General features: G+C 39.6%; 1 protein-coding gene across 1 annotated transcript; it reads right to left on the reverse strand.

Annotated features, from left to right (window-relative positions):
• On the reverse strand, positions 1-20789 carry LOC136446390 (probable ATP-dependent RNA helicase DDX52). The gene is made up of 15 exons (XM_066444743.1): positions 20663-20789; positions 17609-17864; positions 17093-17211; positions 16188-16373; positions 15722-15865; positions 15347-15458; positions 14564-14636; positions 13495-13698; positions 13092-13182; positions 12445-12567; positions 9054-9204; positions 7961-8036; positions 3803-3874; positions 2737-2829; positions 1-1130 (listed from the first exon to the last, which is right to left on the reverse strand). Exons 1-15 carry the CDS (start codon positions 20756-20758, stop codon positions 833-835), a joined length of 2094 nt encoding a protein of 697 aa, XP_066300840.1. The 5' UTR covers positions 20759-20789; the 3' UTR covers positions 1-832.
• Positions 20790-20797: the final 8 nt, after the last annotated feature.

Genomic DNA, 20797 nt, shown 5'->3' on the forward strand with positions numbered 1-20797 from the left:
TAACTATACAATACATATTAATTCAACATTGGAATGACTTCCTGGCAAGTGGTAAATTGGAAATGCAAGAGAACAGTTCAATAACCATTCTGCCAAACTTTTGCACGAAGCTGAAATATAATACATACTGTACTACATAATGTACTGCATATTTCTATATTCATCAAATGCCTATTTCATCTCTGAAGTCTAAACAGTATCAATTTAAGATGTAGATGCGGGCTGTTTATCAAACATTTTCTTGACTTACCTTCCCATACTTTGGAAGTACATGTAAGCTTCGCATGTATCATAGTCTTTGAATAACTATTTTACAATACATGAAGTAAATGATTTATGGTACACTTCAGTATTTACCATTATTTTGACCTATTTAACAATGATACTACTGACAAACCAATATCATGATCATTTACATAGAAAATTCCACCACCAAAGTGGGCAACTCTATTTCTTACTTTACATTTAGCTAACTCTACTGAGACATATTTCTCATTTTGTCTTGACTGTTGCAAAAAGTTGCTATGTTACTGACGCCAGTTTATCCAAAACCACAAATTACAACTCTGACACAATATTGTTTTCATACTATCTCAATTAGGCAGGAAATGCTTGAACCAAGGCATTAGACTTCTACATGTACTCATCTATATTCCAGTTTTATCACTGTTAACAAAATTCAAGCTAACGTTACATGTAAATCAAGTGATGAAAACAGTTCTTGAAAAATCTTGACTTCTTAATATCGTGCTTTATCGTTATCAAATATCTGATGTATGAAAATTAAACTGCAGATACATGTATGCGTTCAGCAATTCTCCACAAAGCAATCTTATGACTTCACAGTATTCTTGTTGGCTTGTTTCCTTTTCTTAAGTCTTTTATTTAGATCTTTACCATTTGTATGCCCTGACAATGATTTCTCAGTTCTGTATTTGCCAGTGCCACCCTTCTTTCCATGGGGTTTATCTTCTTTGTGGTTTCCAGTTTCTTGCTCAGTGCTCTTCCTGTTCCCACCAGACCCTGCGACCTTATTCTGTTCATCTGTATTTGCTGTTGAACTACCTGGCTGTACCGCTTCATTTTTCCTGGTCTTTCCTTGCATCTTCTTGCTCTTCTCAATCATTTTTCTGTGAGAAGTGCAACATACATGCATGTTACATTGAGTATAAAAAGACATTCAGATATCCGTGTTTATCATTAAGTTCTGCATTCAAAGATCTACAATCGATCTCCAAGCAATTCTATTTTAAATCCAGCCTGCTCCTCTGGTTATTTGACATCTTACTATATAAGTGCAATAGAGAGCTGATTGGCTACAAGCTGCAAGGCCCTTTGTAATGGCATAATAATGGGGATCAAAAACCTACTCGGAAGTAGGATACCCATTTCATAGCCTAACTGAATCATGTTTTAGCGGCCAGCCCAACATCTGCGGGGAGGTGCTATTACAGCCTTGGACAGCGGAGTTACATAGTCTACCCATTACACTGCTTCTGAGAAATATTTGATACCCAAACTAATCAAACACATACAAGGGGACACATCCCAGTTTATTTTGGGTTTCCATTCGAGTTTGGCCACCCTCAATAATAGCAACCGTCTCTTCACTTGAAAGGAAAGGAAACACTTAAAACCCATCACCTACATTTCTGTCACAAAAATGATTGATATTGTTGGAAAGAGAAAACTCTTAGGTGTACTGAAGCCAATTATAGAGAAAATCACTCCACTGAGATTTTCACAATGACCTGACATGAAAAGCATTGCAATGCTGCCCACATACATACACATTAAAGGTGAATGTGGGGCAAAGGGGCACATGACATTCAAAGCGGAAGCATACCCGAAAGTAAGGTTCAAGCTCAAAATCAAGTTCACCAAATCAGATCTTATCCAATGCTTTTCAGCCACCTCAGTATTTAGTGTCATTTTGCAGCAGATAACTGTAATGCAGAAATGTTCACGGTGGATTTATGTTCATGGTTTTTGTGGTGAACTCTTCTAAAACCAACGTGACACTTTTTGCCCACCTATGACTGCAGCCCTACTATTCTTTCAAACGCGAACTTAAAGCCACCACGAACACTCCATTTTCTCCCTACTGCAAAATTAAATTCCTGCAAACTTAAATGTATCTACAGTATGGGAAATGTGAACTCAAACCTCAACACTCAAAACCTTTTCAATACTTTTTTTACTACACAATACCATGAACCCCTGTCGCAGAAGAACTGGTGTGTGCAAATGATAAATGGCTAGACCAAGTTGCCACAATATCTACTAACAGAGAAGGGATCAGAATAGAAAACCTTATGAGCTGGAATAGGGTGGATAACAAGCTACAATCATACCTGCTCATGACTCCCAGTTTATCGTCCTTACATGACTCAAGTTCTTTTACCAAATACAAAATTCCCTTATTCCTTTGGTGGCTATCATTCACAGCTATCTACCAGGTGCAGGCTGTGAAACTTAAGTACAGACTACTCATTCATACACTAAACTGTGCAGCATAAAAGCCAAATTGGTCATTTGGCAAATGACTCAGACAATAACGGATACCATAAATGTTCCATATCAAATTTTGTCTTTTACAGTAATTCCTTACAAATTACCCATTGAAAGGTAACTACCGTGACCCATAACATGGTGAATGTAGAATATGCACAAAGCCAGCTACAAATCATGCTTCCATGTAGCATTCCTCATCTGATCATTATTTAGTGGCCTCACCGTTTCCTCACAGCCTTGTCCACAAACATCTTTGGTGTAGTGCTGATACTCTTCCGTTTGGGTGCTTTTTTCTCCAGGAATCTTCTCTCCTTTCTGCTCACAAGCAATGAACAAAACAAAAAGATTTAACAATGAAAAAAGTTTTTGAGCAAGTGTTGTCCTATTTCTTGTCAATAATACACTCTATATGTATGTGCCTGCCACAAACATTAACCATTGTGAAAACCTCCTTTTATTTCCTACTACAACTTGAGGACAACTTTGGTACACATGAATGATAGAATTATGAACATGTAGTTCATGAGGTCACACTGTAATCATTGTTATTTCAAAACTGCCCTCAAGCATTGTAAAAGCCTAATCAATTTCCTGCAAAATTATCCTTAAGATGAAGAAGTAGACAAGGAGATAATCACAGTAAGATTCCCTCCAGCAAAGATGAATAAATCGGTCAGGTAACTGTATGTAATACAGAAGATTTGTGATCTGTTGCATGTCAAATTTTGTATAAAGTTTGGTCCATGCCTAAGGAAACAGAAACTTATGTTACATTAATTTTGTACCATTAGAGAGTCTAAATGAGTAGCTGCTGGCACAGGAATTATCAATGTTTTACACAGCAGGAGGTTGCAGAGAAAGGTAAGAAGAAATAGGCATTGTGCCACATATGAAAGTAGGAATACATATTGCATATTAGGCACTATCTAATTTTCTAAAAGCATGCATATGTAGTATGCATTGTGTAATCATGTAGATACATAAAGTATCATTAGGGGCTCAAGGCTGAGTCCAGCTCTAAATTCTTCTATTCCTTTAAATTTGATGAAGCAAAATCTTGTGGCCAGCATTGAAGGCACAAGAATTTTAGGTGGGTCTGAGTGGATTCTCTGCCTCGAAATATAGAAAATTCAAACCACATTGCAGATTGAATTTCCTGTATCTAAAGGGACGCCTTTCAAAGGGTAAAATCCTAACTCTGCAAAAATTTTGTGCCGCTGTTGATGATTTCATAAAATTGTCATAGGTTTTGTTTCAATTTTTGTCCGTTTCTTTGCCATACATGTACCTGTTTGCTTTCTTGAGCTCCAGCATGTACTCCGGCACTTCACAGCCTGCTTCCCTCATCACATTGGCTATGCTGCGGGTAAACAGAAACAATGCAGTGACTTACTGTCAACCATGGGGTCCAATAATGTACAGGGAACATGCACTTATCATACAGCCAACTGTACATATTCTGAAGACGAGTACCACTTTCTTATAACATGTCCTACATATAATGCTGAAAGACAAGTGCTTATGCAATCAATTACATGTAAGTCAAATATTACCCTACCTTACACAGATAGCGATACATTTAATGTACTTATGTCATGTCCAGATTCCATATCTATCCACCTAGGCCAATATATCTACCACGCTATGCAAAAACGAAACTGTACCATTCCTGAATGAGAATTGACAAATGTAAAGTCGCAAATTAGACTAGAAACACGCAACACAATGTCTGTAATTTAGATATAGCTCCACGTTGTAATTAAAGTAGATTGCATTTGATGTAGCGTTATCAAAAAAAAAAAGTCAAAGTTCCTTCCCGCACCGATGGTGCATAGGGCGGCGCCCATCTCCGTTTCAGTAGCCCTTGGGCCACACTTTGTGCAATCACTACAGCAGGGGGCTAGTCCACTGGCAGTGGTGTGTGTTTAACTTCCATACTATTTCCCAAATGCTGAGTGCTAAGCAGAGAAATCAGTATGTACCATTTTTACAGTCTCTGGTATGACCCGGCCGGGGTTCGAACTCACGACCTACCGTATGCAAGGCGAACACTCTACCCACTCGGCCATTGCGCCTCGGTAGCGTTATAGTAATTAGAAATTTCCTTAGATTACAATTAGCCTAGAAAAACAACCCTTAGTCTGTATTAGTTCCATGTTGCAATGGCCATAGATCACACTAGATATAGTATTATAGTAAGTAGTATATTCTTATACATGTATAGAACTAGATTGTTACCTATGTTGTCTGTAATTTGCCATACATTGTCACTGATGCAATTGTTGTGCAATAAATCATTCATTCATTCATTCATTCATATATCCACTGCTGTCTGTTGACATATGCATGCCTTTTTCAAACATAATGTTTAAGCAGTACACTATAAGTACTAGATGGAGAAGGAGACGAAAAGCAAGAATAAATCAAGAAAAGCAACAAAAAAAAGGATTACATAGGTTCCAAAATGGATGTCTCTTGAACAGGACATTTGAGTACAGTACAGTGTTTGAGGAGACACACGCCTCATGTTGAAGGAACCACCATGTGCACACTACTGCAGAAATGTTCGCAGTGGTTTTATGTTTGCGGTTTTTGCAGTTCTTTACTGTGAAATTAAAACCATCGCGAAAAGCCGTTCCATCGTGTGACTGAATCGCTATTATTGTTTCAAACGCGAACTCAAAACCACCGCGAACACTACATTTTCTCCCTAGTGCGAAATCAAATCCTCGCGGACATTTCTTCATTTACAGTAATTGATAAGAGTAGTAGGGACTAGGGGTTCACCTAAATTCTCAATGGCCCAAACAAAAGCTCTCTATATGCTAAGACTAGCCATTGATAATAGCATGAAAATGTAGTTATATAGCCTTGTCTGCATGTAAGTCAAACAAAGAAAGAAAAGGTAAATGTAAGCCTTTTCCTTGCTTTCTTATACAGTAATTGTACATACATGATCCATTTTCATAATTATACAAACTCAATCCAGTGTTTTGTACTGTGCCTCTCCAATAGTTTAAACATCCCCTACTGCTTTATGAAAAGAACGAGATGACTGCTTTATTTGACTGACATGAAATACCTTTGAGATCATAATTACAACTTTGTCTACTTCAATTGCTATCCAGATAAAAGATCAAAGGGATGACAAATGGATAGCGATATGGGTATCTATCATCCGTACATGTGCGCTCATCTTTCAACCCAATCTCGCTCCTGCATATCAGCAAATCATGCCTACCTATTCTATCTCTATCAGGAGCAACATATTGTCAATATTATACATGCCAGAGAAAGATAAGGATGCCTTTCAGAGAGATAACATAGTCTTTCATCTGGGGAGTAATAAAGTTATAGCGTTCAGTCATGCATCTTACATGCTACTGTAAGTTCATTTAAGGTTGCTGCACATGTTGCTGCACAGCAGGTTTTGCGATACAGTAAAAATCTACCTTGTCCCCCCAACGACCTGGGGGTCAGGGAGGTAGGTAGGTAGGTAGGTAGGTAGGTAAAAAATTAGTAGAGTTTGCTATATCTTTAAGTTCGCGTTTGAAACAATAGTAGAAAGTGAACATATGATCATGGTACAATGAGTTGATGATGAAAGATCACTGTGAAAACTGCTAACTTATAAAAACGCTGCCAAAAAATGACAGGTTTCTACTGCCTAGGAGTCTAGTACTAGGACATTTGGACTTGCCAAACCAAAATAGGTTCCTTTACATGACTGTACAGGTAACTTTGTAAAATAATGCAGGTTTCTGCTGGTTTCTACTGGTTCACAATTTTTGGAAATCTTACATCCATTCTGAGAATTCTTTCACTTTTTCACACAAACATTCAAAATTCCTAGTATAACCCAGGGCACAATTAATATGAACTCCATCACATCAGGTACAGGAAGTCATTCATTATATTAATAAACTCATAACACTGCAGGCCTTTTTCAGGAGATATGACATATCATCCTTCATCTGATGTCTACATGACCCAAGGCATCATTCTGTAATCTCTAATTTTCATAAACATGTTTAGCAGCAATAAATTGTATATGACACACAGTCATGCATAGATGACATCCTTTTCAACTACATAGATTTTGAAATTTTCAGTGGTTTTAAGTTCCCATTTTTGGTGGTTACTTCCCACTTTGTCTTACTACCATAACATGATTGTGTTGACTGCAAAGGGCAAACTTGTTTTTCACCTTGACGACAAATTGAAGTGTCATGAAATGAATTCACGGCACTACAAGCATTTATTGAGAAGCAGAAAGATCAAAAAGTCTAGGATATCAATAATACACTCGTCTTACTAAATTGGAGTACCGTCTATCAATTGTGTCGTCTTCAAAAAAAGTCAATGGTTTAATCTCAAGTGTAATCCAAAGTTGCTAGGTATCAAAGACCCTGTAAATATACAACTTATAAAGTTAGATACGTAAGCTGTCTAGCTTTCTTTGTATATAAAGTTCAAGTCCTAGGAAAGGCATTTGCTCTTTTTGATATGTCTGAAAATCATATCATGAAAGCCCTTCTTCCATGACTAGTAGTGTCCATTAAAGGCTCAGTCAGTACTTAGAAGTAGATTCAAAATGTCATAAAAGATAAACTCAGTCTGAAAGAAACATGAGCACAGTATGTTCTCTTAGTAAAGTGCCTGTCACGAGGCTGCTGTCACACATTCAGAACCTTCCCACGACTTTGCTTCTGACTAGAGCTGTGTACCTAAACAAATTTTAGGTGCAGGTACAGGTACACGGGGGGTTTAGGTACAGGTCCGGACCTGAACCTGTACCTAAACTACTTGTTCGCAAAATGGTAAATTTCACTAAGGACAAAAGCATGTTTGAACTGGTAACAACATAACTGTTACAGTTAATTGTGCTAGGTATTATTTTTATGAAAACAGAGATGAAAACTTGACTCCAGCCTTGCAAATGTGTTAAATGTGCTGGAGTATAGTATAGATGTGGCTTTAGTGCACTGCCACGGTAATTTCATAGTAATTTTATCTGTCAAAGTGACCATCCCCTGAGTCCGGATTGACCTGATAAGTACAGGTCTAGTACCGTCCAGCAGGATTCAGATATTTTGGACCTGTACCTAATTGATTGTACCCGGTACTGTATCACTATATCGGTACACAGCTCTACTTCTGACCACTCCCCAACCAAAGTTGGTCCTGGGTTGGGAGTAGCCAGGAATCCATCCTATTCTAGCTTCAGCTTTCAGTCATCACATTCAAGCAGAATATGACTTTTCTGATTTTTCAACACCTATATTCGGCTGACGCAGACAAATTTTACAGTACTGGTAGGCAACTTTGCCAACCACAGATGACCTTGCTCGCCACTAACTCCCAACCATGGTCTGGAGAAGGTCAGAAGGCAGTAGTCAGCTATGTGGGACAGGGCTTACGTTTGACAGACAAGTCTCTCACTCACCCTCTCAGATGGACAAGGTCATCCTCGGTGAAGAAAGTCAAGGCTTTGCCAGGTCTTCCTGCTCTGCCCGTTCGGCCTGGTAATGGGAGCAAAACATTCAAGTTACACCTTTATTTGTGTGTATAGTATCTATTTAAGTACATGGACAACCAGACAAAGCACAAGCAGTCAGCTGGTTGTCACCAAACCCGAGCGAGAGACCTTCAGAAGATCGGTAGCCTACCACGGACCAAATGTCTGGAACAGCCTACCGCCAGACACACGTACGGCTCCGAATCTGACTTCCTTTAAAAGACTCTTGAAGTAACGGAAACGACCAAAACGAACGGACACGGACCATGAACCAGCTTTCGCCCTACTATATGTTGTATGTTGTAGCAATTGTATAGTGTTGTACCATAAATATGTATTATATGTTAATAGAGTTATTAGGACTCAAATGACTGTGTATCTCTGCTATATTGTATCTGACCCTTACCTCTTCCCTCATGACCTCAATGAAAAGCGATTTGAGCTTATCATGAATAAACAAAGGTTCAAACAAACAAATTAACTGTCAATCACAAATCTTCAGCTGTTCTTTTCTTGGATTAAGATGAAGTCCTCAGAAGCTTCCATCACTGTGAAACGGATTTATAGTGAGAGTGGTGTTCTCTTCAATATCAGTACTGTTACAAAATTTCTTCTCATTTCTGATACACATTGACACGACAGACACCATGCAGTGCAATAGTGCAGTACAAACAGTTTGCTTTAACTTCCTAAGTGATAAACTGACATGACCCACCTTACAAATGAGGGTTTTTCTGAATACCCTTTATGACGTTTGGACTTTAAAGCAACGTTCCAAGTGGAGACAAGCTACATGTATGTTACAATCATGGCTCTGATTTAAACATCAATATAGAAAGAGTATATGACTCCCAGAAGAATAGAAACTTTGATGTATGCTGGAAATAGATTTCCCAAATAAGCAATTAAATGAAAACCTTAAATCAACGTGAAACACATTGAATGTACCGGTATACACCTGTTAGGTAATTTCAAAATTATGCGTATTTCTGATGACATGTAGGTAAAAGAAACACAGTACCTATTCTGTGGATGTAGCTGACAGCACTGGTAGGGAAGTCATAGTTGATGACCAGGTTGACACCTTTGAAGTCGATGCCCCTCCCCATCAGCTCAGTACAGATAAGAACCCAGATCTTCCCTGTCCTGAAGCACTTCACCGTGTTATCTCTCTGGATAGAAAAATGGAAGAAATATGATCACATAAAATGTACAATCAGGTAAAGTAGAGTAGAAAAGGAAGAAGACTTTGATTTAGGCCTCACTGATTCAATCTCATGGTTCTTGGATTTGGCACTTGAAGTCATGAATCATTTACGATACAGAAAATGATCATATTGTGGCACCAACTATTGGAGAAAGTCCTTGTTTGCCTACTTGTTACTAGTGCTGTGTACCTAAATGTAACATCAGGTACCTGTACCTGAACAATTTGAAAAATTGTGTTTTTCTGAACTTCTGCAATGACAAAAACATAAACTGTTTTCAACTTGTCTAGGTTTCCTACTGCCAAACTCCCTTGGCCTTGCCATCAAAACCTGCCTGAATGATCTGTTGCATATTAGTTAAGCTGTTCCAAGGTATCACTTTGGTCACATTTGGTGTTGCATGAGGTCAGGAGATCAGGAGATCAGTTGGTGTAAATCTATATTGGTACAGTACCGGTACTTCATGATCCGGTATTTTGGACCTGTACCGAATCAATTTCATTGCATAAGAAGATGAAAATTCATAGTTTGGAACATTAAACAGCCTGTTATGTGGACTATGTAGCTTGTGTGATAGCATTTGGGTCCATCACAGAACGTCTGTTTTGTTGTGTGTTTTTTTTTTACATTTCATCTGCTTGCTCCAAAAGTCAGGGAACCAATTAAGAAATCAAATTGGTGTGGCCTGTCCAAAAAAATTGACTAGATAACAACATTGCTGTTAATTGGGTTTACTTAACTGTACATCAAAGTCACATTGTCCATCTTAGGCTTTAATACATGCGGTTTGTTTTCTTTTGTCTATTCCATTCAATTCTTTTTCCGCATAAATTTTACAGCACACAGCATTGTTAAATTTCAGACTCACCTAAAAATCTACATTCTGCTTGCGTACAACAAGCATCAAGCATTACTGTACATGTATATCAAAAGATCACAAATGACACTTGTGCCCTTTTCTGTCTACCGCGTCGATCTGATTGTGCGTTTTTCACACTGCCGACTTCAGGTCACCTAAGGCCATATCACACTACATGTTACACAACCAAGTTTGAAAGATGAAGTCCAAGAGACAAAGCCTGTGTCCTCATTTAGTGTTGGAGTATGGCACTTCTGATAGATAACGCCGTTATCTGTCTACTACAGATACTGCCAGGGATTTCTCTACAATCATGTATTGTCACAGTGACAATCCATCAATTCAGTACTTGTCTGATAACGTTTTCACACTTAATATACTATAGAGGGTAGTAAAGGTGCCAAGGGTATTATGACATTTTTGAGACAATTTTTTCAAAATTTAGCTTACTAATATATAACATATGTGTATATGCTAGCAGCTAAGGATTGAAAATTGTTATACGAGCATTGTATATTGTTAGAAAAATATGTTTTGCATTTGCTTTAGCTTTAGAGCTACGTTCAGTAAGAGGTTATGGTTACTACACTGCCCCATAAGTCTATGACAGTCATAATCATGCTTTCAATATTCTAATTAGTATTTCCTTAAATATCCAGCTTCTGATCCATTGTAAAAGGTACCACAAATTCATTTAAGCTTGCAGCAAGTAAATTCCACGGCAAAGAATCATGTACTGTACATGTATATTTTTGAGGGATTTTTAAGTTGTCGGTTTTTTTGATGATTATCTTAGATTCGGCGTTCATGGTTGAAGCAATTGTTTTCAAGACATAATGAATATTTGCAGGTGTGATGAGTTTGCCTTGACAGGTCAATGCAAAAACCAACAACTTAAAAATCCCTCAAAAATATACATGTACAGTACATGATTCTGGTAACCTTCTTCTGTTTGAGCAGAAAATATTGCCAAAATATGTACCACAAATCATGATTCTTGTTCAAAATATAAAGGCTTTGACTTGACTTGACTTGATGATGTGGAATTTTTCAATCATATTTTTCAATGTCAACATTCACAGTGACATGTACAGTTCAATTCACTCTTTATTACACTATAAAACTGTTGAAGAAACATGACCAAGTCATGTTGAAGTTTCAAGTATCTTGATAAACTTTGCAATTCCCTTTTATGACAGAAGTCCATTATATCACTGTATCCCTTCCATTTATCCGTAGAGGACATTTGCGTACAGAAGTGTTATCTCTTCTCGGTGGGCCCAAAGTTTTCTTAGATGCTCAGATTGAAAATAAGATAACACACACTTAACGCTCTCGCAGACGATATGGACCAACTTTTGGTAACACAACACCGAATCAGATCATTTAGATATCTCCGACTGGTACATAAATCAAGCGTAATGTTATAGTGGAGACTGCAATAAAGATTGTTGTGAGAGCGCTCCCAAGATGAAAGCTAGAGGGCCATCACTAGACACTATCTGTAACATGTACGTCTCGCCACAGAGCTGTGTACTGATATAAAGTATGATATTAGTCTTTTTAGGGCCATTTTAGAAGACATACTAAGGGCCCTGTGGACATAACGAACACCATCTGATGTCAGTGATGTATACAAGTGCATGTCACTATGTAGAGTGTTAATGCTACAGTGTAAGTGTGTTGTCAACTATTCTAAAGAAAGTAGTCCATCATCGTGTCGCGTTGCCTACTAAGACTAAGACTTAGTCCACTCTGCAAAAGGATACTTTAACTTGTATCTGACTGAAAATGACAGTTCACTTAACTTTTAAAAAGTATAGACTGAGATTGACATACAAACTTACATGTACATCACAGGAAGCATTCTAAAAATATGCACTCACATCTCAAATGGCCAATAAATCACTCGGCAGAGGATACATGTACTACAGGACTGCAATTTAGAAGGTAGGGGTACACTGGACAAGTACAGGACCTGACAGTCACTTTGTACTGGAACAAACAAACCTACATTGTGTAAACCTACGTGGATTCTACAAATTGCTTCATCCAACACAAACAGACATGTATCAAAGATCATTCTCTGCCCTTCTATTTTTGCAACAGGTTAGTTCTTTTACTTTGGGACAAATGTGGAAATCAGTTACTCAGTAAACTGAAGGGACCACCCTAAAGATTAGTAAATGAATAAATGCCCAGGAGTTCACCCAGCAACTTTACTATTACATGTACTTAGCAAAAAATTGTGATATACCACTAAACAGGATCAGGTACAGGTCCAGACTTGAGCCTGAATTGGACATGAATTAGGCAGATCACTGATACAAGCTACTTTTGTGTACCTGAGTCTGAGTCCTGTCAGCATGGATCACGTCCACATTGATACCATCATAGATGAGCTCGTGGAACAGCTCCTTGGCTCGCTCTTTGGACTGAACAAAGATCAGCACAGGAGGAGTCAGCCCCTGAAATACATGAGTAAACAGTTTGATTTAGTGGGAGGGGGGCACAGGGGAATCATGTAATCTGCAAGGCCACAAACATTCTCTTCTCATATCATTTGGCATAACAGTGGAACATGTAATCAATTCAAACTAAGATTTCCTAATTTGTTTAAAGGTTGTGGGAACTTGATTTTACAAGATACAAGATACAGGATAACTTAATTGGAAATTACAGTGTTCCCACTGAATTAAAACCAAATTGAATGTACAAACAAATCAATCAATCAATCAATCAATCAAACAACAACTTCAAGTCGTATAGACCGTGCAATACTGTCCGCTTTTGCAGTAGGAGAGGTAAGGAAGAGTTTTCAAGTAATGGGTTTAAATTTGTGGTTAAAACAATTCAGTAAAAAGAGAGAGTACATGTTCAGGGTGTGATGAATTTGGGGAGCTCACTGCAAAAACAGGAGCATGAAGCCAACACAAATATTTCATGACTTACAGTACAAGGATAGAGTAGTTAAAACAACTTAAATACCTACCTTTCTAACAAGCTCTCTCATGGCCAATAATTTGCCAGATTCGGACCCAACAAATAACAACTGCTGTTCAACTGTATCCACAGCTGTGTTCCTGCAGAATACAAAATTAAGATTTTTCAGTAATACAAAAAGATGCAATACATTGTATAGCATTAGAATAAACCACTCGTAATGACAACTTTCAACAATAAATTGTTTAACATCAAGTCGCCAACTGCAAGATAACTAACTTTCCAAGCAGAGGCTTGGCGACATAAAGAAAATGGGACAAAATAGAAAGCCCAACAAAAATGCCTAAAAAACATCAAAAACCAGCCGGAGCCATTCCTCTGCTTGGAGAGTAAAGATAACCTACAGTACTGTGGATAACCATTAGGGGGCAGCATTGTATAAAGATTCATACCTTGCTCCAATGCCCACAGTCACCACGTTGTCCAGGTTCAGCTTGCACCACTGTTCCACGTCGTACGCGAACGTTGCACTGAACATGGCCCGCCGCACGTGGGAGGAGTCGCAGGCCTGGTAGATGGCCCCCAGCTGATCTCGGAAGCCCTGCTTCCCCTCCTCAAACAGTTTGTCTGACTCATCCACTACCAGCCACTCCACGCTAGTGAGCAAAATGTATCTGTATCTGTACAGCCGGTATAACTGCCTTTTGGCATAACACACCAACTTCTGTATCTGTATAGCCGGTATAACTGCCCTTTGGCGTAACACACCAACTTCTGTATCTGAATCTGTATAGCCGGTATAACTGCCTTTTGGCATAACACACCAACTCCTGTATCTGTATCTGTATAGCCGGTATAGCTGCCCCTTGGCGTAACACAACAACTTCTGTATCTGTACAGCCGGTATAACTGCCCTTTGGCGTAACACAACATTAGAAGTATCTGTATCTGTCTAACTGCTTTTTGGCATAACACCACCAACTTCTCAGGCACAATTATTTAAAAGCTCAGCAGCAGGTGGTTATATTACAATAACAACCTAAGCTTTGCCCATCTAGTTACAACTTTTCTTTAAAGTTATCTAGATCTAATTCGAATGCCCTTATTGTACTTGGCTGTGACAAGTTCCGCTATAGTGACATGTAAAGCAGTCGTCCTCCACTAGGGTGAAGTATGATACTTTCTAGCGGCTATAGTAGTGGCACAATGTGGCTTTGCTACGGCTCGCATATCCAGCCAAGCACACCAGGTCACCCCTACTGTTCTTCATAAGTGTGTTGGGTTCTTTTGCAGAGGTTTGATGCCTAATGAGGCTTCCCTGTACATTGTGCTGCTGGCTCTGAGTGGTCCCCATCCAAAAGGACTATTACTAAAAGCAACACCTAACAAGAAACCCGATCAAGGTTCAATGAAATTTTATCCATATGACAATGTAGTGTGGTTGCTAACCACTTTGCATCACGGGGACAAGGCTCCATACCTATATCATATGATATCATGATGACATTTTGTGAAACTTACTTGTGTAATGATATAACAGGAGGATCTTGCTTCAGCATGAACACCAGTCTGTTTGGAGTTGTCACCAAAATATCTGAATAAAAATGGGAACCAAAATCCAAAGTTACATGGTTTGACAAACTGTACACAGCATACATGTACACTGTAAATGTGTTCATATCATGAAATTGTCCATCTTATGAAATAAGCTACTAAATATTTTGTAAGCCATTCATATTTGAGTTTTGACTTCAAAGCTAAAGTCTCATACAGTCTGCTTAAACAAAGACCACCAGAAGAATCACAGTGTTGTGAATCACAGAACAATGGGAAAAGCATGGCCATAGGAAAACACATTACTTTGAAAACGTGCATGCAGTGCATGTGTGCCGTGTTCAGTCTGGTCTTATGGTTTTTTCACCCCCTGCGTTACCCAGAGTTCTAGATTTTCCCCAGCGAGCTAAGGGATCTGTGAATTGGCCAGGTCTTATGATAGTTCAAGCAGCTCATCTAGCTTCAAAATGTATAAGGGCATATCTTTCAGCTCGTGCCTTATGGTACAACCAAATACTGTAAATGCAGAAATGTTCGCGGTGGTTTTATGTTCGCAGTTTTTGCGGGGACCGTTTCACCGCAAACTTAAAACCACCACGAACATTTTTGTCGAAAACTGTAACAGTGTGTGAATATAGCGCTGCCGCGAACTTAAAACCACTGCGAACACCCCATTTTCGCTTTAGCGCGAAATACAAACCATGTGAACTTAATTGCATTTACAGTAGTCTTTGCTAATCCACTCCTTACCAAACTTCTTTGCAGAGTTGGGTCCAAACTTCTTGGCCGCCTGTGCCGGTTTCTCTATGTAGTACGTCCTGAAGCCACGCCCTTCCCCCAGCCTCTGGAACCACGTAAACGTCTGTGTCAAGGAGAAGAAAAAAGACAGCCTCAACATGAGAGCACCACTTCCTGATTCTTAAACAAAGAGTGATATCATTCTCATGTCAAGAGAAATCTAGTCATCGAATCAATCAACGATTTATTATTAAGATGTGGTAAACTAATACAAACAGTTACAGTAGCTCTAGTTCTGTATTCCACTATAAATATTAGTAAAACTAGCTCGCACTCTTGATTTTCAGATTGCCACATATGAACGAACCAATTCTCAGTATTTGTCACCTGTTTTGCGAGCTCCCTGGTTGGAGACACGACCACGGCCCTGAATCCCTGACGGCGCGGCTCTTGCAGGTGATGCAGGATGGGTAGGATGAAGGCTGCCGTCTTACCTGAACCTGTCGGCGCACAGGCCAGGATTTCTCTTCTCTGGAAAGAACACATGAATCTAAGTTTATGTCCACTCTTACCAGTAAGTTTGGTTATTGGAAAAGGAGTGTATCCTATACCTGACCCTATATGACTTCCAGCGGACCAGCAACGTGACACAAATGCTCAACGACCTGCAGTGGCCCTTCTCTCTCTCTCTTAGGAGGAGAAACGCCCGCCTCACCACCTTCTATAACTAGTGTATAATCATAAAAATGGCCTCATGAATGCAAACAAGCACTCTATAATAGACTATTCGCTATGCTATTGTGCTGATATATTGTAAGTGTGGAATACTTAAAAAAATTATTCCTGTACTAACCTGTAACATGAGTGGGATAGCCTGCATCTGAATGGGAGTGGGTTCATCATACCCCAGGCCCTGTAGGTTGTTGAGGATCTGTGGGTGGATACCGTACACTCCCTGGAGCTCCTGGAAACTGGTGACGGGGGCGGGGATGTCAGAACCCTGTACATGGATCTGCTTCTTGTTCCGAAACTCACTCAGCTAGGTAAAATTTGATAAGAAATAAGGTGGATTTAGTAATCAGTGCATGTTCAGATTAGGATATATCTGTGAATAATTTCATCAGATTGGTAAGCCATTCAAAAAGAGTCTTTTTATTCAGATTAGGATACACCTTACTAGTAACTGCCAGAAAAGCTAGAAATCTTCACAAAGCCTGAATGAAAATAAGTACAGGGCTCAAAATAATCCAGCCTAAAAAGTAGATTTGATGAAGCATTGATCAAACTGGGGGCTAAGATTAACCATTTCAATTCTTTCTTTAGCATTTCACAGGTGGTACATTAACACTTAGTCCAGCAAACAAAAGTCTGGCTTGACTAAAAGGAAAATCAAACTCCTAGTAACCCACATGACCAGTGCCACATGACTACTGTACTACTGACTGGACCCCTAAAGCCCCTGGCAGTGAGAGACTGAGCTCCACAGGCTAACAAAAGCCACACGGATTTGTTGTATTTTGTATTATATAACCAAGTACATGGACTGGTGGTAGTCAGATGCAGGGACATGTAGACATCAGAAAGACAAAATGTACCTGGCAGTGCATAGCTCCAATTTGACCTGTACTAGCATACATATACTGTTCAAGATATGTATGCTAGTACAGGTCAAATTGAATTTACACTGCAATATAAGACACTTGACTACAAGTCAGTATATATAAGACATTGTATAGCATACACGTCTGCACGTTTTACCTTTTCTTGTTTGATCTGCTCCACCTTGTCCACCGTCATGTCTTTCTTTTTCCTTTTCTTCTTCTTCTTCTCTGAAGCTTTAATGTCACCGAGCAACTGTAAACTGTCTTCACTGTCATCTGGATCAAAACCAGGAAGATATTTGGAAAAATCAGCTGGAAAAGCCAGACTTGACAAATATTAAGCTCCATATACTGTAAATGCATTTAAGTTTGTGTGGTTTTAATTTCGTGGTAGGGATAAAATGGAGTGTTCGTGGTTCACATTTGAGACAATAGTAGACGATGGGGTAGGAGGACGAAAGCTTTTGCGGTGGTTTTAACTTTGCAGCAAGAGCTAACCGCAAAAACTGCGAAAATAAAACCACCGCAAACATTTCTGCATTTACACTGGACTCCGGCAAAAACCAATATATCTGCTGCACTTGATATAAATGATTAACATCATTGTCACCAAAATTAGAAGTGATATGGATTTAAATGAATTTACAGTACAGTTGATAAAGTTTATTCTAACCACTGTTGTCACTGTCTGCTGCTATTTCTCCTTTCTTTTTTCTTTTCTTCCCTTTTGTTGATTGTACTCCCAGGCTATGGCTCTTCAATTCATCTGAACTCTTCTTTTTGTTTGATGTCTCTGTGCTCTTCTCATTGTCTCCAGTACTGCCTGTGACTGGTTTGCTGGGCTTCTGTTTTGATAAATTACCAAAGAAATCCAGAGCTTTGTTTGCCTCTTCTTTGGATACTGTTGGTGTGACTTGAGCTCTAATCATCTGTGAGGAAAGGAAGAAAAATACATAATTTTGAAATACACTTTGATGATTTTCCTTGTGCATTCTTTTCTTACTAAGATTAATATTAACAGTCGTACATATCTAAGTTACGACTTACAGTACGTGAAACATACGGATCAAAGGCCTAGACGCAAATGTGTAGTAGGTGTATGACACCATGACTTCTAAACTTACAGCTCTGGACATGTAAAGAGCAAGTGTAAACATAGTCTTAGATCTTCCTTCCTGGCTGTATGGATCTACTCTACTCTATGTAACGTTAGTGCAAGGAGGTTTAAACGTTAGGTTAGTGTGAGTACAAATATTGAGTTAGGGTTTTCTCTTTATTTCCAGCAGTTAATTACTCTATGCAACGATGGCATTTTCTTCAACAAGATAAGAGTAGAGTAGAGTAGAGTAGAATTTTCGGTCAGGTAGGACTGTTCCAGTTTAGACCGCTCTTCATTGTTGAATTCCTTTTCACTCAACTGTCATGGTGGGTTTGTGTGGATGTTCCAAAGCTCTGTGGTTGTACTTAACAGGGTGAACTTCCATGTACCTGTCGAATCTGGCTTTGAAGGCATTGACTGAGGGAGCGTTGATTACTTCTTCTGGGAGTCGATTCCACCAGGGGACCACCCTGTGTTTGAAGAACAGCAACCTCCTGTTTGTTTTTGTGAATGTTCTTGTTAGCCGTAAGCTATGGCCTCTTGTCCTGGCCTCAGATTGTATCTCAGGTATGCATGGGGCGGTGTCAAACAGCCCGTGTGCATATTTAAAGGTGTTAATTAAGTCCCCCCGTAGCCTTCTGTAAAGCAGAGTTGGTAGTTTCAATGTTCGCAGTCTTTCCTGGTAGGTTAAATCTCGCAGGCCTGGTACCCTCTTAGTGGCTCTCCTCTGTACATTTTCCACCATGTCCACCATTTTCCACGTACCGGGTGACCATATTGGTGCTCCGTATTCGAGGTGAGGCCTCACAACGGATTTGTATAGAGTTACGAACATGACATTGTCGATGTGTGAGAATGTTCTCCAGAGCAAACCTGCCATTTTGTTGGCTTTAGATACGGCCAAAGTCACATGCTTCTCAAAAGACAGGTCACGGTCTGTAGTGATCCCTACTAGTAGGTCTTTCTCGTGGCTACTGGACTCGAGATAAACTGATTTACTAGTGTGATCCATCATATGGTATGTGAAGTCAGGGTGTTTAGAGCCGATTCGGAGCACCGTGCATTTACTTGGGTGAAACTTGAGCTGCCAAGATATGGCCCATTCTTGAAGACGGCTTAAGTCATCTTGAAGTAGTTGGCACTCCATGGGTTCACACACTGTGCGGTATAACTTGGTGTCATCGGCAAAAAGTTTCAGCTTGCTGCTCACAACTTCCGGCATGTCATTGACAAAGAGTGTAAATAAGACTGGCCCCAGGACACTACCCTGGGGGACTCCACTGGTCACTGGCGCCCACGACGACCTAGCCCCGTTCACGCACACTCTTTGCTTCCGTTCGTTGAGAAAAGAGCCAATCCACTGTAGTAGTTGCCCTTTGATGCCGTAGCTTTCAATTTTAGCAATTAGGCGTTTGATTGGCACAGAATCAAACGCTTTCTGAAAGTCTAGGTAAATACTGTCCACGGGTTTGTCATCGTCTAGCCATTCCGTCCATTCATCTAGACACTCAAGTAGTTGAGTAGTGGTGGATCTTCCAGGCAAGAATCCGTGCTGGTGCACTGTAAACAAGTTATTGTTCCTCATGTGGTTTACAACTGCATCTCTGATCATACTTTCCATGACTTTACCAGCGACGGACGTAAGGCTTACAGGTCTGTAATTGGACGGCTCTTTCTTGTTGCCTTTCTTGAAGATGGGTGTAATATCGCCCGTTTTCCATTCCTGTGGTAGCCTGCCTTCCCTGAGAGATTTGGTGAAAATGGCAGAGAGTGGTACAGACAAGGGTGTTGCCAGTTCTTTCAGAACTCTGGGATGGATACCATCGGGACCCATAGCTTTGTTGTGGTTCAGGTTTTTGAGTTTGGTGCATACTTTGTCTGCAGATAAATCAATTTCTGTGAGTTCCTCATTGTACTGTCTGCTTGTTGTATCAGGAATACTGTCAACTTTTTCCTTAGTGAAGGTACTTATGAAGAATTTGTTAAGACTTTCTGCTTTCTCAGTGTCGGTTGTTGCTATAGATGTGCCGTCAACCAGCTCAGGAATTCTCTCACTAGTTTTTGACTTTCTCTTCACATACTTCCAGAAGAGTTTAGTGTTCTCTTTTATGTTTTTTGCCATTTGCTTCTCGTAGTCCTTTACCGATTTTCTAGCCATCCATCTTGCCTGGTTTCTTGCCTTGGTGTATTTTAAGTAGTCTTCATGGTGTTTAGTTGCAGTGTACCTCTTCCATGCCTTTTGCTTTTTATTAAGTTTATTAATTGTTTCTCTATTCTTCCAGGGTAGCTCGTTCTTCTTTTTGTACGATTTCCTGGGTATGTGTTCCTGCACAGCGGCTCTAACAGTATTGGAGACAAATGTCCAGCTTTGTTCAATGTCTTTGTCTTGTCTTGGATAAACGGTATGTGCTTTTACTGCAATCCAAAAGGCCCAACTAGCCTATACTGCCTTAGACAAATCTAGCCTAGCCTAGCTACTGGTGCACATGTACATGTGCATGCGTGCTTTGCCCCCCTCCCCCTAATTTTCTGACATACAACGGAGAGATTTCTCTCATGAAAAACCTTACAAAGTCAAAACACAAATGATTGATTAAGCAGACATTACAACACAACCATCCTTGTTACCTGAGAACGTTCAGCGTCTTTCCTGAAGCGTTTAGTGTCGAATTTTGCTCCGATTCCGAGCTTACGGAAAAGTTGTAACTCCTCCGGCGCAGCCATCTTGGATTGAACCAATTGAGAATAGGGAAAAGAAATTGT

This window comes from Branchiostoma lanceolatum, chromosome 1, assembly GCF_035083965.1.
Source record: "Branchiostoma lanceolatum isolate klBraLanc5 chromosome 1, klBraLanc5.hap2, whole genome shotgun sequence".
NCBI lineage: Eukaryota > Metazoa > Chordata > Leptocardii > Amphioxiformes > Branchiostomatidae > Branchiostoma > Branchiostoma lanceolatum.

What these genes read in the sequence shown, in the direction of transcription:
- LOC136446390 (XM_066444743.1), bottom strand. Translation starts at nt 20,758, where the DNA reads ATGGCTGCGCCGGAGGAGTTACAACTTTTCCGTAAGCTCGGAATCGGA. An exon ending in CAGCTACATCCACAGAATAG is followed by an intron (nt 8,037 to 9,053) that starts GTACTGTGTTTC and finishes TCCCATTACCAG; the next exon opens with GCCGAACGGGCAGAGCAGGA. An exon ending in GACAAGGCTGTGAGGAAACG is followed by an intron (nt 1,131 to 2,736) that starts GTGAGGCCACTA and finishes CACTTCTCACAG; the next exon opens with AAAAATGATTGAGAAGAGCA.